The sequence below is a fragment of the Nannospalax galili genome, unplaced genomic scaffold (genome assembly GCF_000622305.1).
Source record: "Nannospalax galili isolate Female #2095 unplaced genomic scaffold, S.galili_v1.0 scaffold1463, whole genome shotgun sequence".
In the NCBI taxonomy this organism is placed as follows: Eukaryota; Metazoa; Chordata; class Mammalia; order Rodentia; family Spalacidae; genus Nannospalax; species Nannospalax galili.
The window spans coordinates 707,590-731,575 of NW_008349596.1; the positions used below are offsets into that span (position 1 = coordinate 707,590).

At 41.3% G+C, this 23,986-nt stretch overlaps 1 protein-coding gene across 8 annotated transcripts in view; it reads right to left on the minus strand.

Moving 5' to 3' along the window:
• Window positions 1-1,999: 1,999 nt before the first annotated feature.
• Window positions 2,000-23,986, minus strand: part of Arid4b (AT-rich interaction domain 4B) — a 151,600-nt gene continuing 129,613 nt past the window's right edge. For 6 of the 8 annotated variants that reach the window (XM_017801647.2, XM_017801646.2, XM_008847026.2 and 3 more), the window contains 7 exons: window positions 23,741-23,825; window positions 21,355-21,553; window positions 17,215-18,435; window positions 11,389-11,502; window positions 8,711-8,926; window positions 7,400-7,546; window positions 2,005-3,762 (listed from right to left, as the gene is read on the minus strand). In XM_017801647.2, coding sequence (XP_017657136.1) covers window positions 3,623-3,762; window positions 7,400-7,546; window positions 8,711-8,926; window positions 11,389-11,502; window positions 17,215-18,435; window positions 21,355-21,553; window positions 23,741-23,825 — 2,122 coding nt within the window. In that variant the 3' untranslated portion in view covers window positions 2,005-3,622. Of the gene's footprint in view, window positions 3,763-7,399; window positions 7,547-8,710; window positions 8,927-11,388; window positions 11,503-17,214; window positions 18,436-21,354; window positions 21,554-23,740; window positions 23,826-23,986 lie in introns of all 8 variants that reach the window. The other 2 variants (XM_017801648.2, XM_008847027.2) reach the window with 1 other exon arrangement.

Consider the following 23,986-nt stretch of genomic DNA (forward strand, 5'->3'; position numbering starts at 1 on the left):
GGAAGCAGACTGAGCCAGAGCTTTGAGGGCAGCATGGGAGGACACTCTTAGACTCAATGCCTGCAGGGAGTTAAAGAGTCAAACTGAGTAGAAGAGGGACTGCCATGCTTCCTAAACTATACGTCAGCCTCACATGTCCATTCCACTCTGGCCTGGAGCAGTCACGGGATACTGGCTATCACTGGGGAAGGGTGTACAACTAAGGCATGATAGCAGTCTTCAGGCCATTCCTAGAGAAGACTCGCTGCACTGGCGGCCCCAGCATTCTCAGCAGCTGGGGAAAGGAGTGTTCCACTACAAAGAGGAAGGACAAGGACTGTGCAGTATCAGAAGGTGACTCCCCTTTCTGAGTCCTGGTTTTCCTGCCTGTGTAAGATGAGGATGAACTCTGGAGTCCCTTACACCTGAGCACTCCAGTTTCTGCCACTACCGCCCTTCCTCACAAGCCACACCAGACTTACTACCTATATGTCTTGGCACAGTGCAAATCCTTAGATGGTTGTCAAGACTCTCTATGTGAACCCATCCCTTTGGCCTTCTTCCTCCTTTATACTCCATGGTCAACATCTTGGAACAAGAAGTGGGTCTCAAAAGCTTCGTGTACTAGCCAGGTGGTGCATGCCTTTAATCCCAGCACTTGGGAGGCAGAGGCAGGCAGACCTCTGTGAGTTCCAGACCAGCCTAGTCTACAGAGTTCCAGGCCAGCTGGGGCTAAAGGGAGACCCTGTCTCAAAAAGACCAAAAAAAAAGAAAAAAAAAAAAATTTGCATACTAGAGCTGAGTGTGGTGGTTCGCATTTAATCCCCAACACTCAGGACACAGAGGCAAGTGGGTATATGTGAGTTCCAGGTCAACTTGGGTCTACATAAGCCAGGCTACATAGTTAAGATCTTATATTTAAGGAAGGAGGTGGGTTGCATAATGAAATCCCTTAAGTACTTAAAGAATTAATTCTATGCCGGGCATGGTGGTGCACGCCTTCAATCCTAGCACTTGGGAGGCAGAGGCAGATCTGAGTTCGAGGCCAGCTTGGTCTACATAGTTCCAGGCCAGCTGGGGCTATCAAAGAAAACCCTGTCTTAAAAAGAGAACTAGGATTCCTTGAGAGTGAGGACTGAGCACTGGCTGGTTTATGAGTATCCAGGACAAGAGTCACTCACTCAGAGAACCACAAAAGTCCCATCAAATTAAAAGACAAGAGTCACTGCTAGCAATGGTTTCAAATACAAGAAAAATACTTGAGGAGCACGAGGCAGTATGGACCTGTTCCCAGTACTTGGAGGCTCAAGGCAGGAGAATTGAGAATCTGTGAGTTTGAAGCCAGTTTGGGCAACACAGGAAGATCCCCTCTCAAGAAAAAATTTATTTTTGAGGTCTCATTCTGTAACCCCAAGATGGCCTTAAACTTGCAACAATCCTGTCTTGAGTGCTGAGATGATGTGAGGCACCACAACATCTGTGTGTGAGTGTGTAGGCAGAGGCCAAGGGACAAGCTGCACAAGTTTGTTCTTTCCATCCCCATGCAGGTTCCAGGTATCAAACCAAGGTTATCAGTCTTGGTGACAAGCACCCTTAACCTGGTAAGCCATCTTGCTGGTCTTTTTGAGACAAGGTTTCCCTGCAGCCCCAACTGGCCTGGAACTCCACTACACCAGACCCTTAAGAAATAGTTTTAACATTGGCTTTTCCTCCTTTAGACAAGCCTCCAACTCATAACAGAACCAGTATTTTCAAGCAATAGAGTACACAAGGCCATATAAGAACAGCCTAAAAACATCACTTAGCTAGCTAACTTTCTTAGGAGATCCTGGGGACTGGAACCAGGGCTTTGCACATACTAAGCATGCCCTGTGTCACTGAGCTACACCTCCAGTCCTGGCTATCAGACTTCAGTTTTTAACACTCCCTCTTTGGGTATCTGTATAAACCCCTATAGTACATGCTGTGCCATCACATACAGAATAGAACTAAAATTACTTAACCTTTTACAAACAAAATCAAGGATTCACAAACTATGGCATTTTATTTCAGAGCCTTTGCTTACATTTGTACAATATATTACATAATTCTTCATGTCTGCAGATCCTAATATATACTTTATAATTTTATTCTATAAGCTTTTTCTTCAACATTTTGCTGTCAACAAATCTTTACAATCCTGTACAAATTTGAGTAACTTGAAACCATTTTTCAACAAAATTAGTTACTGTAAGCACACACTACAAGACTGGAAATGCTTTTCTTAGAAAAGTTGAATGTAAAGGATTAAGGATTCTGACACATTAGCATCTACAACAAAACGCTTCAAGATTCTCACATGTATTGCCAGAAAACAAAACATGCCAGCCCCATTCAAAAAAAGCACACAGAACTACAATTAAAACAGTAAAACAGTCTGTACAGTAAAGTACTATGTATTAACAGTGTCAGGTATTAAATAGCTTCAATGAACACATCCGCAATATACAAATGTCTTACAAAGGTGAAGAATTAAATACAAGTGCCAAACAAAACAGAGGTTGGAATCATACAACATAAAGTCAATACAAGTGACAACTTTGCGTTCATCTTGGATTTTATACAAGGCATTTAATTTTATAGGTCTACCATTCCAATTAGCTATTTATACTTAAAATCTTTGTGAGACAGTTCATATAAACAACCTTGAACCTACTAAGTTTGTTCCTGAAGTCTTTGTTGTAAGCTCATATTAAAATAAGCAATACAAATGAATTATCTGTATTTAAGGGAAAAGAAAGATTTACAAGAAAACACAAAAATATAACTGTTATAATTCATTATGAATAAATATACACTTTGAACTGGCTAAAGTACAATCTTTATACATTGTTTAAGATTTAATACAGTTTGTTAGCCATTTTCTTTTTTTCACACAATGTATTATATCAAAATTAAAAAAAAATACTGATTTATAGAAAAATGGCAAAGTACAGTAGTTCCATTCTAATTTGAAGGGGCATGAAAAGCCGCTGCAAGACCTTTTAGCCTAATTCAAACCTGTAAACATGTTCAGTCTTTTTTAAAGAGAATCTTTAATATTTGGTTATCAGGACTGATGTCTAATATCCTGTTAACTGCAGGTTTTGAATTTGTTACATGTGCTTGACTTATATAATTAAAGCCACCCCAAGGTGACTTGCTTTAAAAAACAATTAGCTTGTACAAATGAAAATAGGTTCATATTTTTTTCATAAATAAATGGAAAAATATCAAATGTTCCAGCTTTAACAAAATACAAGGGAGTACATACACAGTAAGTCATCTCCACATGTTCTGCCCCCCCCCTTCCCTCTGCTTACTGTATTGTCTCTACAGGCAGTGAAAAGCCTCCATTAGCCACAGTGGAAGGCCTTCAAGTTACCAGACACGCAATTCCCAGACAAGTTGGAAACAATTATTGCTTGAGGAAAAGCAGTTCATTGTACTTTTTCTTCTTCATAAAAAAGTGCACTTAAGTGCCAAGTCAGCTTGTCAAGAAACAATTTTAAATATAAAATAGTGCTTGTCTGATTTTTTTTTTTTTTTTTGTGCCACTGTGCAGTATAAAAAGACGTGGCTCTCAACAGCCATTAAGTGCAAAGTGCTCTAGCAAGTCCTGCTGTCACCTGCACTCAACTGACATTCCATTCTGTGATGCGCTGGGCATTGATGGTTCAGCTAGAGTTAACATAACAGCAGCTGTTATGGAGCTAGAGGAGGGGGAGGAGGACGAGGAGGAGGAGGAGGAGGATGTAGCAGCACCTAAGGAAAAGGAAGAGTGTGAAGTTAACAAAGTACACCAACAAAGGAAGGGGACAAAATGCTAGTGCTCTGGCCTAAATTCCTGCTGTTCATTCTCACAGAACCACAATGTAAAGAAAAGAAAAGCTAGTGTATCACAATCACTATGCCATTAACCAACTTGAGGCATCCTGCATACATCAAAGAGGAAACTGGGCTGGGGTTTAGCTCAGTGGCAGAGCATTTGTCTACCCTGTGCAAGGCTGTAGGTTCCATCCCCAGTCCTGTCAAAAGAAGAAAAGCAAAGCAACAGGGCGAGGGAGAAAAGGTGTGGTATGTTCACATGCAATATGAACAAAGGTTAATGTTCTTCAACAATACCCACGACAGGTTTAAAGAAACAGGACAAATCTCCCTCATTCATTCCTCTCTGTGCCAGTCAAGTTTTCTTTTCTTCTTTTTTGAGACAGGGTCTCCCTGTAGCCCCAACTGGCCTGGAACTTACTATGTAGACCAGACCAATTCAGAAATCTACCTGCCCCTGCCTCCTGAGTACTAGGACTAAAGGTGTGTGCCACCACACCTGGCTGAAGTTTTCTTATGGCTCAGGTGGTAAAACTGCTTGTCTCTCAAGTCTGACAACCTGAGCTCAATCATCGCAACCCACGTAAAGGTGTACGGAGAGCAACTCCATGATGCTGTCCTCTGACCCAGCTGACACACACGTGCCTGCATTCTCTCACAATAGTAATTTTTTGATTTAGTTTAAAAAGAATGGGAGGCTGTGATGGAAAGCTCAGCAGCTGCATTGCCCTCCCTTCTCCTTGGTTTACAAAGCAAGTAACACATAAGTTATTTTTCTCAAGGGAATTTTCATTATTACAAATTAATGCATAAAAATGGAATTTTTTAAAAGGAGTATGTGCACAAGTTAAACATTTAGGCTAATGAGATGGTTTGATAGGTAAAGGTACCTACCAGCAAGCCTGCCAACTGGGGTTGGATCCCGGGGACCCACAGCTGGGAAGGGAAAAACTGGACGTTGTCCTCTGACCTCCACATGCACACTGTGACAAGTTTGCCCACATGTGCATGCACATGCACACAAAATATGAAAAAAAACAAAAAAATTTCTGTCCTGTATATGAGACTAAGTTGAAAAAGTAAATCTGTTATCCAGAACTCTCCTGATATCCCAAATTCTCCCTCCACTTTTCCCAATTGTTCATAATTCTTTAAAACTTTAGATAGGCCATATGTAGTGGTATACACCTTTAATTCTAGTACTCAGGAGGCAGAGGCAGTCAGATTTCTGTTGAGTTAGAAGCCAGCCTGATCTACATAGCCAGTTACAGGCCAGGGATACCCAATGAGACTCTGTCTTTCCTCCCCCTCTGCCCCCAGAAAAAAACAAGTTAAAATAATTGCACTGGAACATACCCATTCCTATTTATTTACAGCCTATGGGAGATTCCCAGCCTCTCATACAAGCCCTGAACGGTTTTTAGAGACTGTGGTCCTCAAAGAATTAAATAGTCACTGTCTCTGTAGAGAAAATATCTGCAACCCAAGTTCTAGAGAAATCTGATCTGTTGAATCTATATATAATATGTAAACATAACTATCTATAACAAACATAAACATATCTATCTTTCTAGATAAAGCAGTACCCAAGTTGGGGAGGGGGGCAGTACCTCAATCAATAAAGTGCTTGCAAGGACCTGACTTCTATCTCCTGAACCAAAATAAAAAAGATAGGCTTGGTAACATGTATATACAATCCCAGAACTGGGAATCAGGGACCCCTGCCTGAGCTGTGTTGGTCTAGCCTATGAGCAAGGTTCAGTCATTAAGAGATGCTGCCTTAAAAATAAGGTAGAGGGCATTCCTGAGAATGACACCCGAAGCTGTACTCTGACCTCCACATTCATGCATGTACACACACAGATGGAAGCACAGTATAGTAGAGGATGTCTTGCCTGTTTGGTTTGATGTGCAGCCCTGGCTAAGCAGGAACTATGCACATCAATCTGACCTTAAACCTTTCCTGCCTCTGCCTCCCAAGTAACTATTAAGATATGTACTATGCCTGCCTTTTGTGTGTGTGTGTGTCTTTTTGAGACAGGGTCTCCCTGGAGCCCCAGCTTTCCTGGAACTCACTATTCAGACCAGGCTGGCCTCGAACTCACAGAGATCTGCCTGGCTCTGCCTCCCAAGTGCTGGGATTAAAGGCATGCGCCACCATGCTTGGCTATGCCTGCCTTTTTGAAACTCTCATTAGAATGAGAGTGGTCCATATAAGTACACAGAGCTTTTATTTTTTTCCCAAAGTTAGATAGTATTACACTCTACTTATGAATGGTAACTTCTGAATTTCTGAGCTTTTACTATTACTAACAATGTAATATATCTATATGTATTTTGGTGACTGAGTCTCCCTGTAGCCCCAGATGGTCTGGAACTTGCTATGTAGGCCAGGCTGGCCTCCATCCCACAGAGATCGACCTGTCTCTGCCTCCTGAGTGCTGGTATTAAAGGTGAGGACTACAATAAAAATTTTGAACATTATCCTTTTATATTTTGAGACAGAGTCTCATGTAGCCCAGGTTCATTTCAAACTCTTTACATAGTCAAGGATGAACTTCAATTCCTGATCCTCCTTCCTCTACTTTCCAAGTGCTGAGTGAGTACCAACACACTCAGCTTCAAATAAATCATTAAATGTCTATTTTTATTAGTTTGATCATACAGTTTAACAATTTCCATCAGCAATGTTACTAATCCAACATTAACTTTTTTGGGGTTTTGTCTGTTTTTTGAGACAGGGTCTCCCTATACGCCTAACTGGTCTGGAACTTGGTGGCCTTGTAAAAAAACAAAAAAAGCAACAACAAAAACAGACAAAAAACCCAACTAGTATTAAAAAAAAAAAGAAGCTGTTACACACCATTGAAAGGAATGTCAACTAACACCACCACTATGGAAAGCGGTATGGGGTTCCTCAAAAATTACAAGTCTAACTACCACACTAAGCAAAAAGCAGAACCGTGGTCACAGAAGCCCGGCAAGCAGAAAGAGGCATGGAAGAGATGAGTTAATGATCACATGACCAGATGGGAGGACTACCTCAGAGTGCTATCACACAGAAAGGTGATTACACTAAAAATATTGTACTACCTAATTCAAAGTACCTACAACATAGGATTTTGAATGTTCTTGTAACAAAGATGATAGCTTCAACATCCTGAAGTGATCATTACGCTAGTATGAATGTACTGAAACATGACACTATAACCATTAAAGATGTGCATTTATCTGTCAAGGAGAAATAGTGTATTGTATTTGAGACAGGGTCTCCTATAGCCCCAGCTGACTTGGATCTCACTATCTCATAGAGGTTCACCTGCCTTTGCCTCCTGAGTGCTGGGATTAAAGGTGGGTGCCACCACAGCCAGCACCGGAAATAGTTTTTTTAAACAAAGTCACCCACTGGGCAACTGCCTTAGCATCCCTCAACTTTCTTCAAACTCTGATGGTGTCCTGTGAGCTCCCTGAGCACTATGAACCACATGAGGAAAACGGACAGTGAGAAATGTTTGGAAGTCCGGATAGTCCCACATTGACAGCAGTGTAATAAGCTTATGTGTAAGGCACTTACTTTCTCTTTCTCTCTTCTTTAAGCGCTTTCTCCTCCGGTCAATAGAAGCTACTTCAGATTTCAATGACAGGTAATGCTTTCTGATTTCCTGCAGCTTTTCTTGAAGAACTGTAATGCGTTCAGCACTTGTCATATTTTCCAGATCCGCTGTCAATTGAAAATCCCTTATTAATATGTATTTTTTTTAAAAAGTTCATGAAACCAGAAAACAGATTATGGTTGAAAAATAAGGACAAGACAGATAAACCACAAAACACAAAGTTGTCTGGGTGTGATAGTGCACATTTGTAATACCAATTAAACAACAAAACCAAAGGTAACTAAATATTTGTTTCCTAAGGTTTTTTCCCTCTAGGCTAGAATAATATGTGGCACATAAGAAATACACAAAGCAGCACTTGTTGATGGAATATGTACAGAATCAAAGGACCTGATGACCCATAGATACATAGATGCTAAGACTTTTCTTTTGGGGAGACGGGGTCTTTCTATGGAGCCCAGGCTGACCTGGTCCCCCATTCTTCTTGGCGCTGCCTCCTGAGTGCTGGGACACAGGCATCTGCCACCATACCCAGCTATGCTCAATTTCTGAGCCATACACCATAGTGTATCATTTAAAAATGAGCCAGATGTGGTGGTAAAGGCCTGAAACTCTACCACCCAGGAGACTAAGGCAAGAGGATTGCCTCAAGTTTGAGATCGACCTGTGCTCCACCGTGAACGTCAGGACAGCAGAAGATATATAGCAAGATCCTGTCTCAAAAAGCCAAATACATTTGGAGTAGTAGTGGTTTAATCCCAGCACTCAGGAGGCAAAGGCAAGCTGATCACTATGAGTTCAATGCCAGCCTGGTCTACATAGTTCTAGGCCAGCTGGGCTACAGGGAGACCCTGTCTCAAAAAAAGAAAAAGAATAAAAGAAAACCTAAAAAGCCAACAAATTCACATTCAGAAATGAGATGGAAAGATACCAAAATGTTAAAACTGTATCCTTCTTGATTTTTTGAGACAAGGGTCTCACTTGTAGCTCAAACTCTGGATCTTCTTGCCTGAGGCTCCTGTGCTCTGGGACCTAGTCCCTATACTGTTTCAATGCATACTCCCAGCCTTACATCCTTAGTGCTGAATCTAGCCTCTACTTTAGAATTTTTCTTTAAGCAATTTGACTATTCCAATCAAGACCCTACTCAGGTATAGTAATCCAATGCTCAGCAGGTCTCTGACGCCCAGTAGAGGTTCTTTTGCAGAGCACTGGCATCAGCAGTAAGATGGAAGTGCCTACTGTCTAAATCAGCCAAGTATGTCACTTACACATCTGAAAACTCCACTTGTAAACCTTGGGAAGCCGATTACTGGGCTCCTTGAGGTCAGGGTCCTTATCCCCATTCTTGCCACACTTTCCTGGAGACTGTGTCCTTGCCGGAGACTTGGAACTGTGGGACTTTACTCCAGTGGAGATTGACTTGACCGGCTGAGTCTTAGTCACACTTTCACCAGCTGAAAGTTCTTCACTATCACTACTGTTTGCTGAGAGGAAAAGAAAAGATGTTAACAAACAAAAAGGTAACAGTGAATGTCATCAACTCAGCAAATAACTGAAAATTCACTACTTGAATTTATACTACAGTAAATAACCTGCCTACAAGACCTACAAAATCAGAATGTGGATTTGTGCTTGTTCAGCCCCGAGCACTGGGGGAGAAAAATCAAGGAAACAAACAAACAAACAAAAAAACACACACCAAGAAAACTAGAAAAGTCATATGCAAATGCCCAAGTATCTCAGTTAAGGAAAAGCAAAAGCAGAGCTCTTCCCACTTCAAAAACCAGCACATATTCTTTCAGACTTGCTCACAATAGTCTTCTACTCCACAGTAATTATCTAAATGCTTGCTTGCCACCTCCAAACACACACAATGGATGTTGTCCTTCCCTGGCTAACTGGCTTCTTATTTTGTTACAATATGGCATCTCTTAAACTGACTCACTGTAGAAACCTCTTCCCTTTAATACTTTAGGTGGTGTACAGTTCCTCTGTTCACAAACAATGATGCATAATCATCACAGTCAATAAAGAATTTCTTGGGAAAGAACTCCACTGACATGTATGATGAAATTCTTTTCATAATGAATTTTCTTTTTTGTGTATGAGTGTGTTGCCTGCATGTGTATAAGTGCACCTGTGTCATGCAGTGCCCATGGAGGACAGAAGAGGGCATCGGATCTCCTGGAACTGGAGTTTCAAACCATGTGGGTGCTGGGGTTCAAACCTATGTCCTCTGCAAGAACAGCTAGGGCTCTTACCATTGAGCCACCTCTCCAGCCCCAACAAATTTCTTAAGTCACTTCTGCACTATAGTTTGTTCCTAAAAGAAATCATGTTCTCTGTGGTAACCTACTCAGGAATTCAGAAGTCTGCCTTTCCTAATGAAGCTTCAGTCCTGGAACAGACACACTTGGTCCTGACAAGTTGCCATGAAGAGGGATAGGATCTGTTTTGATGTGCAGTTCCTCTTTCTGGATATCAAGTATCATGTTAGATTCTGTTAGAGTTGGTGTACTTTACTAAGAGAGTGGCTAATGCACCTGATTCAGCAGGACAGAAGCCCAATAATTAATGGGAGACTACAATCAACTGCTTTATCTCTAGATGGAAATATGAATTGACTCTCTGAAGATGATCCTTTCTGGAACTGTCATTTAAATGGTAACATCTTGAAGACAAAAACATCACATGTAAGAAAAACACACTTTAAATAGTCGAACAGTTTTGCCAAGTAAATGATAACCAATTTGGCATACAGTTATTGATTCTTCTTTAATAGCAACCATCTAAACAAAATAAAAAACAAAAAAAAACAGGTTCTGAAGGTGTCAAAACTGTTCCAAAGAGTAAAGGTGCATAGTACCTCCTCCCACTGTGGAGTTTAAGGGTCATTAACCTCTACCACTCCTTTACACACATCCTCCCCAAGGCTCCTACTGCTACTCTAGAACCCCAGCAATTCTTAGCTAAGCCACTTAAGGCTTGGCCCCATTCTCTGCAGTGGCCTGCCTCAGCCTGCCTGTCATGGCTTTGCTGAGCACAGCCACCCGGGGCCCCAAAGGATGCCATATTCACCGCCTGGAAGTGGGCTCAGCAGAACTTCGGGGAGCTGACCAAGTAACCCTATTGTGCACTGCAGTGCAGCCAAGCCCACTGCTAACAAAGGTCAGGCAGTGGAGGTGGCAGGAGATCCTGGAAGAGCAGCAGGGATCAGTGTGGGACATGAGAAAAAAATTCTTTACATATTTTCCACTTCTTTGTCTACAAAAAGATCAAATGCACAGCCCTTGGGAGAAGCAAAGCACTGTACACTGCACTGTGTGCACTGGAGGCCGATGAACCGTGTTGCCAGTCTTCAGACGAGCACTCAGCCAAAGTACCAGCTGCTCTCAGGTTCACTGGAGTCAAGAATGCCTCAGAAGCCATTTTGACTGCTCAGTTCTATGCTGGCATCTTAAAGAACTACAAAACAATTTCACTGTTAACAAAAATAACACCTAATTGAAGAGTTTCACAGCACAGTAAAAACTGTGAACATAAAGGTAATGACAATGTTGCTGCCTCTGCAGTGCTGGCTATTAACCTAAAAGGATGCTCATTCCACCAGCTATTCATACCACGAACAGTATTAATCAGCTCAGTTCTAGAATTTACCTAGGATGAGGAAACTCCTGTGTGACTTTGTTATTTGATACAGGGTCTCAAGTAGCCCAGACCGACTTCGAACTGGCTATATAGCTGAGAGTGACTGTGAACTCCTGATCCCCCTGCCTCAACCTCCTGAGTGTGTGCCACCATGTCCAGCCTGTGTGACTGTTTTGAAGGCACACAGGGGAAAAAAAAAATCAAAATGTAAAATTATCCCTTAACTAAATGATCTTTTTATAATGGGAAAAATGTACCAACTATGACTGTTACATCTTTATGGAGCTTTCACACTTACTGCCTTTCCCCTTCTTTTTGTTGTTCACCACCGTAGCTTTATGGCTTCTTTTCTGCTTTTTTGATGAGCTTCCTCCTCCCTGAGCATCTTTCATTCTTTTCTGACCTGCACAGACTGTGATGGGAAAGAAATTAACACAAAATAGAATCTCACCTTTTTTTTTAGTAGCACAATAGACTGAACCTGTGGCCAGGCAAGTATATATATTCTTAATAAAATCAGATGGGGGCTAGAGAGATGGCTGAGCAGTTGCTCTTGCAGACAACCAGGGTTTGATTCCCAGCATCCACATGCTGGCTAACAACCTTCTGTAACTCCAGTTCCAGGGATTCTGACACCTTCTCCTGACCTCCTCGGGTACTGCATGACAGGTACGCTTACACACATGCAGGCATCACACTCATACATATAAAATATAAATAAAAATAAAATTTTAAAAAGCAAAGGAAAATCAAGATTGGAGCCAGGTGAGGTGGCATACGACTCTAATCCCAGCACTGGGTAAGCAGAGGCAGGTGTATTTCTAGGAGATTCAGGCTGGCCTGGTCTACCTAGTGAGTTCCAGGCCAGCTGGTGCTACAGGGAGACCCTGTCTTAAAATAAAAAAAAGCAAACAACAAAAAGAAAATAAGATCGAAAACCATTTTCAGCATAATACCTGGGGAGTTTATGGGTCTAGCAATTCAAAAATAGGCTATGCTGAAAATAAAACTGAATTTTGTTAAGATTCAATAGAAATCAAAATACTAAGGTTCAGTTACAAGTTGAAATGTTAAAGTAATATAATTCTTTATATGATGGGGGTGTATATGACAGAGTGTCATGTAGCATAGGCTGGTCTTGTACTAGCAATGCTGTATACCCAAAATGACCTTGAACTCCTGATTTCTTTGCCTCTCCAGTGCTGAGGTTACAGGTATGTAACATGGGGCCTGGAAACCTGACAACTGGATAAATACTGGAAGTAACTCATTATCTATATGAATTTGTTTCAAGAATTACTTGGCTCCTAGGGCACTGGTTAGTACCTCTTACAAACCCAGCATGGTGGTCTAAGAAACATCTCTCCTTTTTGCAAAGCATTATAAATAAACATCACCTTTCTTGAACTAGCTCAAGTGCTAGAGCTTCAGTAAAAACACCCCTGATACTCAAAGCTCACCAACTTATCACCACTCCAAGAGGAGCATTACTGCACATGACCCATGGGGTCTTTAGCCTCAGTTGTGTTTCTACATCTTTTTAATTATATACAATCTTTCAGACCACCCAAAGTAAGCTTTTTCAACTAGAGACTAAACTAGTACTCAGTTTGTTTCCAATTTCAGATACTGATACACACTATATGGAAGTATTATTATAATAAATCTAGGTTAGGTGTATTGCCAAAATATTTCTTAGTCCTGTTACTAGGGTACAATCTTCAGCACTGAAAACACAGCTTCCTTGGTTAAAACACGGGACAAGGTAGTCACTGTGTGAAGCTTCCTACTTTTCTTTTGTTGCTGTTTTCTTTGAGACAGGGACTCCCTGTAGCCCCAACTGGCCTCCATTACACAGAGATCCACCTGCCTTTGCCTCTAGAGTGCTCTTTTTCTTTCTAATTACATTTATTTATTTACTTATTCCTGTGTGTTGCACATGCACATACATGTCACAGTGTGCTTGTGGATGTCAGAAGACAAATTTTAGAGTCAGTTCTCTCCTTCTACCATATGGGTCCCAGGGACTGAACTCAGGTCATTAGACTTGGTGACAAGTGCCTTTACCTGCTGAATCATTTTGCCAACTCCACTTTTTTTTTTTTGGGGGGGGGGGGGGGGTTTTTTTTTTTGAGACAGGATCTCCCTGTAGCCCCAGCTAGTCTAGAACTCACTAATGTAGACCAGGCTGACCTTTAGGTCACAGATATCCGCCTGTCTCTGCCTGCTGAGTGCTGGGACTAAAGGCATGTGCCACCACACCTAGCTAAGAGCCCACTTTAAAAAACAAAGTGGGCCAGGCGTGGTGGCACGTGCATACGGTGCATTTGTGTTTGCTGTAAATGTCCTTTCCGCGTGAAACTTTTTTCCCACCCCCCTTTTTTTTTTGGGGGGGGGGGGGCGGTGTCTTTTTGAGACAAGATCTCCCTGTAGCCCTAGCTGGCCAGGAATTCACTATGTAGACCAGACTGGCCTTGAACTCTGCCTCTGCTTCCCTAGTGTTGTGATTAAAAGCATGGGCCACCACACCTGGCTACTTCTCTTTTTCAACAGGTCAAGCCTCATTTATAACTTTCCCTGGAAGCCTATTTTAATGTAACACCTTAAGTGAAACACAAATGTGACACATATTAACAATAGTAGAGAACAGTCTTTTTTTTCTTTCTTTTGGAAATATGGTCTCACTATGTAGCTCTGGCTGGCTTGGAACTTACTATGCAGAGCACACTGTCCTTAAAACTCATGGAGACCCGCATGCCTCGGCCTCCTTCTTTTCAGGGAAGTTTAATTCTATGGTTTACATACTAATTTCTTACAGGTTAAGTTAGAGGGAAAATTAAGTCTAAATAGTAGAACTAACATTTTTACTTTTAATATACTTCATTATGTGGATTCCCCAATAGTCTGGGGTTTATTATTTTATTGCTGTCTTTGTTTTCTCAAGTGTGTTTTCTTATACCATGTAACTCTGGGTGGCCTGGTACTAAGTAACCCAAGCTGGCCTCCAACTTGTGGCAATCCACCTGCCTAGCCTTCTGAGTTGCTGGCATTACAAGTATGTACACTACCACACCCAGTTTAATGGTCTTGTTTTTGTTTACTTGTTTTGTTTTTCAAAAAAAAATTATTTATATGTGTATGACTGTTTTGCCTGCATGTAAGTGCACATGTGAGTGCAATGCCCAAAGAGGCCAGAAGAAGGTGTCGGATCCCCTGGAGCTAGAGCTATGAATGGTTAGCCATAACATACAGGTGCTGGGAACTCTGCAAGAGCACCTCTGCAAGAGCAGTCAGTGCTCTTAACCCCTGAGCTGTCTCTCCAGTCCCTACTTGTTTCATTTTTTGAAACTGATTTGCTATATACCCAACCTGGTCATGAATTTACTACTATATAGCCCAAACTGGCTTTCAATTCTTTTTTCTGTTAATATTTTTCTTAAAGATTTAGTTTTGTTTTTTAAATTATATGTGTATGTCTGCATATGGGCATGTGCGTGTGAATGCAGGTGCCTGTGGAAGGAAGTCAAAGGCATCAGATCCCCCAGTAGTTAAGAGTTGAAAGCAGTTGTGAGTCACCAGATGTGGATGCTGGGAGATGAACTCAGGTCCTCTGGAAGGGCTCTTACTCATTGGAACATTTTTCTAGCCCCTGGCTTCAAACTTTTACCTTTTCAAAGGCTAGAATTTACAGGCATGCATCACCATAACCAGCTTGTAATATTTTAATATTTTACTTATTTTTACTTTATGTGTATGTGTATTGCCTGCATGCGTGTAAGTGCACCCGTGTCATGCAATGCCCTCGGAGGTCAGAACAGGGCATCAGATCCCCTGGAACTGGAATTACAGACAGTTGTTAGCTGCCATGTGGGTGCTGGGATTCAAATCCGGGCCTTCTGCAAGAACAGCCAGTGTTCTTAACCCCTGAGCCATTTTTCCAGCCCCTTAGCTTGCAATATTCTTAATTAAAATGAGGTACAGGTATGTACAAATTTATTTCTAGAGCTATTAAGTTCTAAAAAAAATAAAGGCAAATAATGCTTTGATTTGATCAAGCAGATGACCTTAAGTTCCATACCTTTTTTAATTTAAAGACTATTTTATGGTCAGGTGTGGTGATGTATGCCTTTAATCCCAGCACTCGGGAGGCAGAGGCAGGTGGGCTCTCATAGTTCCAGGCCAGCGCGGCCTACAGGGAGACCATGTCTCAAAAAATAATAAAATTTTTTTTTCGTTATTTTTATTTTTTATGTGTATGAGTGTATTGCTTGCATGTAGGCAGGCGCACCTGTGTCATATAACGCCTGGGGAGGTCAGAAGAGGGCATCAGATCTCCTGGCACTGGAGTTATGGATGGTTGTTAGCCACCATGTGGGTGCTGTGAATCAAACCCAGGTCCTCTACAAGAGCAGCCAGTGTTCTTAACTGCTGAGCCATCACTCCAGCCCCATCCATACCTTTTTAAAAAGGTTTATTTATATACTTGGTTCTGGGGATCAAACTCAGGTCATCGGGCTTGGCAGCAAGTGCCCTTACTGACAGCCATATTGCCAGCCTGAATTTCATAAACTTTAATCTAATCAAAACTAATATTCAAAAGGGCAGCACTGACTGAGTCTCTGTGGAGAAGCTATCACAACTCTTTGGGGTTGACTTTAATGTTTCTTAAGAGATGAGGACCAAGATGAGGACACAAGCTCTGAGGAGCCCCAATTCTAATGTAATGTGCTGAAGGCATAACTGACCTGTGATAAGGTTCACCTCTGCAGATGACTGGCAATGTCACTCCACAACAGCAGGGTTCACAGGTGCAATCAGAGCAGCTGTACTAGCTGATTTGAATATCCTGGATAACTCCAGTGATAGCTTTTACTTATTTATTTAATATCTTTTCTCTTTAAATTTCTTTGAGAAAGGGTCACTATTTAGCACCTCCTGGCCAGTAACTCACTATGTAGTCCACGCTGGTTTTGAACTCCAGATCCTCCTTGCTTAGCCTTCCAAGTATTAGAATAACAGGCATGCCACCACCATGTTTAGCACAGACCACTTCTCTTTATGCTCAACTAAAACCCTCAAACTGGCACACTAACCCGATACATGAAACAACCACCCTCCAGTGTTCTACCTTTACAGTGGAGATGTGTGTCTCAAAATCATGTCAGCTTATAGTACACTGATTTAAGACACCTGAGCAAAGTGGTTTATAAGAAAAATGATGGCATAGGCTGGAGAGATGGCTCAGTAGCTAAGAGCACTAACTGCTCTTACAGAGGACCCGGGTTCAATTCCCAGCACCCACATGGCAGCTAACAACTGTCCATAACTTCAGTTCCAGGGGAATCCTACGCTGCCTCTTCTGACCTCTGTGAGCACTGCACAACACGGGTGCATGTACACTCATACACATACAATAAAAATAAGTAATCTACAAAAAGAAAAATGATGGCATAGTACAGCTGTGGCACCACTCGAAGGCACTAAGAATTTTGAAGAGTACTAATTTGGAGTTCAATTTTTAACAACCTCAAGGAAAATCAAAGTATTACTGTAGGTTATTAATATACACATTGGTCCTTCAATTTGGAATCTATTCATCTATTAAAGCATCAAACTCCTTTATAAACTCACACAAGTTAGTCAGGCTTACAAATCAGTTTGACACAGTTGTCTGAGGAAAGCAGTGCCTGGACAGTTGGTTGCTCCAAACCCCTATATACGGTATTTGGTTAGAGGTGGAGGGGTCTGTCAATAAATCAAAATGTTTGTGAGAGACTTCATATTACAACTGCAGATACAATGTTATACATATAAATAAAGTTAAGTGGCTCATACCATGTCATCAACCAATGTATATACTGAATTTTCATCAGATTTGGCTTTGGGCCTAAGTGAAAGTTCTAACACATCTTGTCCACTTGAAATGTTATGTAACGTTCAGGAAAAGGACATTAAAAGCTCTCAAAAGCATTCTATTATCATTTAAATGATCTTCCTAATGTCTACTTTTACCATGTTCATACAAGCACAGCACTTTACCACCTCCCATTACAAGACATTGAAGCTATTAAGACTCTGAGAGGAGAAATCCTAGAAGCAGTGAACACGCCTTTTCCTTCCTCACCTTTTTCTGGGTGTTCTGGCTCTGGCTGATTGCTACTGCTGGAGCTCACACTCGCATCAAAGCCTGCTGGTGAGCTGTTCCCCTCCGACTGGAGGTCTTGGAGCTCTCCCACAACACTGTCCACCTCAATTGTGCTGTCTGTTTCACTCCTGATGCTTCGAACCTCTTCCTGGTTTGGAGCCAAGGGTTCGGACACTGTGACAGAAGCCTGCTGCTGACTAGCTTCTGTCACAGTGATGGATGACGGAGATTCAGGAGTAGTGGGCGGGGTGTTGAGCACTGAATCACTGCCACTGCTTGGAAATTCTGCTTTTCTGTCGCTCGTCTCTACAGCTTTTTCTTCAATGGGCTTGCTGTCCACACTGGCTGGCAGTGGCTTTTCTAGCTCTACAGTGGGTGAGCAACTCTCTTCCTCAGTCACAGTTTGCAGAGGCTCCTCTGCTGGCCCCTCATCTGGGGCAGGGTGAGGTGGGGAAGCTGCAGCCTCCGTGTCAGAGTCTGAGAAAAGTTCCTTCAGTGTTTTCTTAGGCCACTGTCCCTGAATACTCGACCACACATCCTTCCGATCTTTAGCCCTGCTGTTCTGAAGTCGTTCATCAGAGTTATTTAAAAGTTTTATCCTTTTTTCTGCTACTTCTGAAAATCCGGAATAGAAGCCAGTTGTCCGCAGAGATTTTCTTTTTTCCTCCAAGCCATTGTATTTCTTGGTTGGCGTCATCTTCACGTTGGACTTTTCTTCTTCGTCTTCATCTGAAGAGCTGTTACTGCTGTTCTCTATGCAAGGTGACTCTTTGCTTTTGGCTCTCTCTTCCTTCTTGCCAGGGGATCCAGTTTTTAAACACTCCTCTGTATTACAATATCTTCTTTTACCACGTTTTATTTGTGACTTTAGAGATTTATCCATTGTGTCCTTCTTAGCATCCTTTCTCTTCTTTGTGATTTCATCTTCTTCTTCAAAATCAGTATCTTCTGATATTGCTTCCACATCTTTTCTTAATCTGTCTGGAGATTTTGACACTGTTTTGGGTAACACCAAATCTGTGTGGACTTTGTTTTCTTCTAGCAAAGGTGGACTATTACTATTCTGCTCTTCTTTTAAAGCAAGCTTGTTTCTGCTGTGGGTCAAATGATCCGCCTTAGATTCCTCTTTGCCACTGTTGTCTTGGTCCCGAGCACCTTGTTCATCTTCCTGTTCACTGTCTTCAGCAGAACTTTCAGAAACTAGAAAATAAGAGGGGCGGAGGGAGCCTCGTAAGAATATTACTAATGTCTGCCTCAAACAAACAAGGATAAACTTCTGCCCTAGGTGCTGTGATTCAAATGCCCTCTTCAAAATTGATGCTGACATTTAACAGATAGTATGATAGCAATGGTTAAGTTCGAAGTCTACAAGGTGACTAGGTCATGAAAAGATGAATGACGTGATGCTTTCACCATATTATAACAAAGCAAGAAAGCCCTCACCAAACAGAACCTCTCAATGCCCCCGAACTGTGAGAAATCTCCTTTATGAATTTTACCAAGGTCAAAGCATTCTGCTATACCAGAAGAAAACATACACACACACACACACACACACACACACACACACACAGCTGTAAATAAAGACTTGTGCAAGTTAACCAAAGGTAGTTGCAGAAAAATCTCAGAAAATTTACCTTCCTCCTCCTGTACTTGTTCTTAAGAACTACTAGAAAATGTTTCAATCACAATGAGATTATGAGGTGAAGGAACCCTCAGTTAGTAAAAATAATTCCAAAGGCTACATTGGAGAGAGAGCCTTATTGTGAGTCTTTCTACCCATCCTGTCCACTCCATCCAACCAGCCATCCTAGCATAAATCTACCACCCCACAGGAAACCATCCTTGTAATGACTCTTTCCATCTATTTACCATCTTTCCATCCACCCATCTTTCCTTCCTTCCATCATCATTCCCTCCATCCATCCTTCCTTCCTTTCTTCTATCTATTCTTCCATCTATCCATCCATCCAACCTTCCTTCCTTCCCCCAGGAAGGCATCCTTGTAATGAATCTTTCCATCCACCCTTCCACTGAGAAACCCCAGGAAGGATCACTGTGTACCAGGTATAGAAGACAGACTAGCAGAGTTATTTGCAAAGGAACTTATACTAAGGGGTATCATTACACTGCCTGCTGCCAATGAACATTCTTTGAAGGCCCTGTGGTTTTATAAAACCTTTTAGATGCTGTTTTGACTATGTGCAGATGTAATTTCTGTTCTCCCTTCCATGGCTTTTGTGCTGCTCCCTGGATCAGTTGGCAAAACACAGCAGAAACATTCTAATCTACATAGGAAAGCTAAAAAAAAACACAGCAATCCGAGAGTCAGAAAATATAGAGCAGTGTGCTGCTACCACTGGTCATGCACAGTGACTGTGTCAGGCAATCTGGCGGGGCCGGCTAGGTTTCCCAGAACTCACTTATGACCTCTATCAGCAGGCGCTGAAGTCAGAATAGGACCTACAGATTCTATTCGGACAGCCCTGTAAAAGAGCCTTCACCTAAGCTTTCTCACAAGACACAGCTAATATTTAATTCTCAGATTTTTTTAAAAAAACTAAACATTATCTTCTTTAGGAGAATATCCATTAAAAAAAGGAAAGCAATGATTACATAAAGTCAAAGTAGTAATGACTCCTGGCAGAAGACACACTAAATTATGAATACTACTTGCTAATGACTGTGGGTATACACTGGTGCCCATATTATTACTGCTTGAATGATACCTTTTCCCCCACATACTATTCCTTATTTCAGACACATTAGAAAACTCCTAAAAAATCAAATTTGGACCAGAATGTGGTGACGCACACCTTTTAGTCCCAGCACTTAGGAGGCAGAGGCAGGTGGATCTCTGCAAGATTGAGGCCAGCCTGATCTACACAGTGAGTTCTAGGCAAGCTGGGGCTACAGGGAGACCCTGTTTCAAAACCAAACAAAAAACGACTTTAAAATATTGTATAGCACTAGGTTGACAGAATGATTAATTCATATAGATTCTTCTGAAGTAAGGGACAAAAACCAATTTCCATTACATTTTAAAATAAATAAAAATAAACACTCTCAAATTGTGATCAATGTGAATTTCAAATTGTGATCTATGTGAATTTTTTTTTTTTTTCCAGTAGACCTGGAACTCCCTATGTAGATCAGGCTGGCCTTGAACTCACAGAGATTTGCTTGCCTCTGCCTCCCAAGTGCTAGGATTAAAGGCGTGCACCACAACACCCAGCTCAATGTGATTTTTTTTTTTTTTTTTTTTTGATCTTTTTGAGACAAGGTCTCCCTGTAGCCCCAGCTGTCCTGGAACTCACTATGTAGACCAGGCTGTCCTGGAACTCACAGAGATCCACCTGCCTCTGCCTCCCGAGTGCTGGGACTAAAGGTGTGCACCATCACACCTGGCAATGTGGAATATTTTTTAAGGAGAGGAATTCATTTACTTTGTAGATCTAAGTACACAGGTAGATCCAATCTGATCCCTCCATCAAGGCCAGATTTAGTGTCTCTCATCTTTGCTGCTGTTCTTCTCCACCTCATTTGCTACTAGCCACAATGGTACCATGCAGAGATCATAACTGATAAGCAAAGTTCCATGCTCTTTACAAACAACTTTCAGAACAGTTCTATAGCCTTAACACTTAATACAACTTTTGCTTTACCTGGCAACACAAAGAACAGTGCTTGAAAACAAAACACAGAACCTAGCACTGAAGGTGTAAGACTAAAATAATGATGTCCATCAACCCACCGAAAAACACAAAGATTTCCAAGCTTCAATTAATGGCCAATTTCATTTCAAGTGACAATAAAGATAATAAATTCTGAATGAAAGAGAGAGACAGAGAGAGAGAGAGAGAAAGAGAGAGAGAGAGAGAGAGAGAAGAGAGAGAGAGAACAAACAAACCATCTGATGCCACCAAACTACTTTTGTAGAATTTGCTCAGGCTGGCCTCAAATTCACTCTGCAGTCCAGGTTGGCACTGAGCTCTCAATGCTCCCACCTCAGCTTGTAAAATGCTGGAACTGCAGGCATGTACCACCACACTGAGCTGAACTTAAATATTAATAGAAATTAAAATCAAATACTTGCATGTAGAAAGATGTTCTGTTTACCTTGAAGTCCATTAAGAATGGAAGTGATTTCTATGGACTTAATATGAGCTGTATCAGAGTTTTTGGCATCGGCAAGATCTAGTTTGGAAACCATCTCTGGAGATGAATTTGATGGAAATGGTGGTTTTGACAAGCGTCGAAGTTTACAGTTCTTCGGAGAGTATTTTTCATCTTTGTCTTTTTCTTTGTCTAATTTATTCTAGATTATGAGTGGAAAAAGCATTGCATGTTAGCCATAATTTATTAGTAACAATATTAATCCTATTTGAAAGCAATGTCATGGAATATATTGCTATATATTTAACAGAGAATTTTTTAAAAACTCTTCAAAATAACAAGGTTTTTTAATGTTATTCACCAAAACACTATGAGATGAAAAAAAGGTTTTATATTTATCACTTAATAGTAGGGATCAAATTAGCAATCAGACAGGTGATTAAAACTTTTTACAAAAGAAGATACTCAAGTTCAAGATTCTCGTCTTAAAATTGAACTGAACATTCCCATCGTAGAGTGTGGGTTGGGAATGGCCATGTTCTACACTTCCAAACCAACAGAAGAAACAACACAAATGACCTGCTGTAAGTCAGGCAGCTGCAGTCTTTTTATCTCACAAAAGACTAATATTGTCTCAAACTCTCAATGTACAAATACATGAGTAGAGGCTAACATATTTCATAGCAGCACTTTTTTGCTTTTAACATAACTATAGAAAAATGTGAATTATACAAGCTCTTTGAAGGTTAAGAAATTTGAAGTCGTATCAGAGACGGACTATAAAACCTGAGTGATTATTTTCACATTTCCTCTAAGGTTTTATATTTATGATTTAAGAGTAGGGATCAAATTAGCAATCAGACAGGTGATTAAAACTACTTACAAAAGAAGATACTCAATTTCCACATTCTTGTCTTAAAATTGAATGTTCTCGTAAAGTGTAGGTCGGGAATGGCTGACAGTACACAGTTAGTGTCACTCCAGTGCATAGAAGAGAAGGTCCATATAGGTAACAGTGGCATTAAGGTGGTGCTTCTCTCCAAGTGCAGTCCCTGACTCAACAATTTCTGAGAACTTGCTAGAAATGCAAACCCTTGGAGTCAACCTCAGGCCCAGTGAATGGGAAGGCTGAGAATAGATCCAGGCCTGAGTTGTGTTTTGTTTTTTAGTGTATATGAATGAGTGTTTTGCCTACATTCAGGTAAGTACACCACAGAGGCTAGAATAGGGCATCAGATTCCCTGAACTGGAGGTACGGATGGTTGTTAGTTGCCATGAGGGTGCTGGGAACCAAATCCAGGTCCTCTGCAAAAGCTGTAGTACTCTTAACTGCTGAGCCACCTCTCCAGGCCCCTAACCTGGGTTTTAAATAGTTCTCTAGGTGATTCTGATACATGCTTAAGAGCGAGGTCCACTGACTTAGAGCATCTAGGCCCAACCCTCAGAATGTACTGAGGAGATAGGTGGATGCCCACAGCCTGCAATAACTACTGTTATTCCAATCTTTTTATCACCTAATGACTTTTATCTCAGAAATCAGCATGGTTCATGCAAGTTGAATTCTTGAACAAGTCACTTCAGGTCAAGTTCAGCTACAACTTTTAGTGGCTATCAATAGTCTACAATTGTGGCTCTCAGAGAAAAATAAATCAGAGGAAGGAAGAGATGTGCAATATCAGAAAACAATACATAGGAAACTTTTAAATTTGCAAATTTAAAGTTCATAAACCTCTTATATCCAAGAATTTTTCTTCGGGGGGGGGGTCTTTTTGAGACAAGGTCTCCCTGTAGCCACAGCTTGTCTGGATTCGCTAATGGAGACCCAGCTGGCATCAACTCACAGAGATCCGCCTGCCTTTGCCTCCCAGGCGCTGGGATTAAAGGCGTGCGCCACCAGGCCCAGCTCCAAGAATTTTAATATATTTGGGGAAGCACAAATTAAATCCATAAGGAGGGATCTTCTCTCCTCTGCCTTCAATACCTGTTCCTCTCCATCTTATATCTATTTACCATAAACTCATATCTCCAAGCACAGCTGGAGAGTAGAGATAGGAAAGGTTGAAATGGTTAGATGGCTTTATACAAAGCTGGAATTCAAAAGGCTTCAAAGACCATTAAGCACTGTTTCTAAAATGCTTTCCCACAACTGGGCCTGATGGTACACACCTTTAGTTCCAGCACTCTAGAGACAGGTAAGGGATCTCTGTGAGTTTGAGGTCAGCATGGTCTACATAGCGAATTCCAGGCCAGCTGGGACTACAGGGAGATTCTGTATCAAACCAAGAAAGCTTTCTTTAGGATGACAAAATCCCTCCCCCCCCCGCCCCCGCACCATTTTGGTAGAAAATGTGTTTACTTAACAGCTGATGGTGTGGAGCAAAACACTTACCTTTATTTTCTTCCGATGTTTTATCTTTGGCACATTTTTATCAGCAGGTCTCACTATTTTATCTGCTTTAATCCATTCATCATATCTAAAATTAAAAGAAATAAACTTAAGTATGCAAGCCTTATACAACAGAAGGAACTATGTCATACTGAAACAGAAACTCACATGAAATCATAACATTTTACAAGTAGAAAAGGCTCCTGGAAATCTCATAGTGCAACCTGTTGGTTTAATGAGATACCAAGA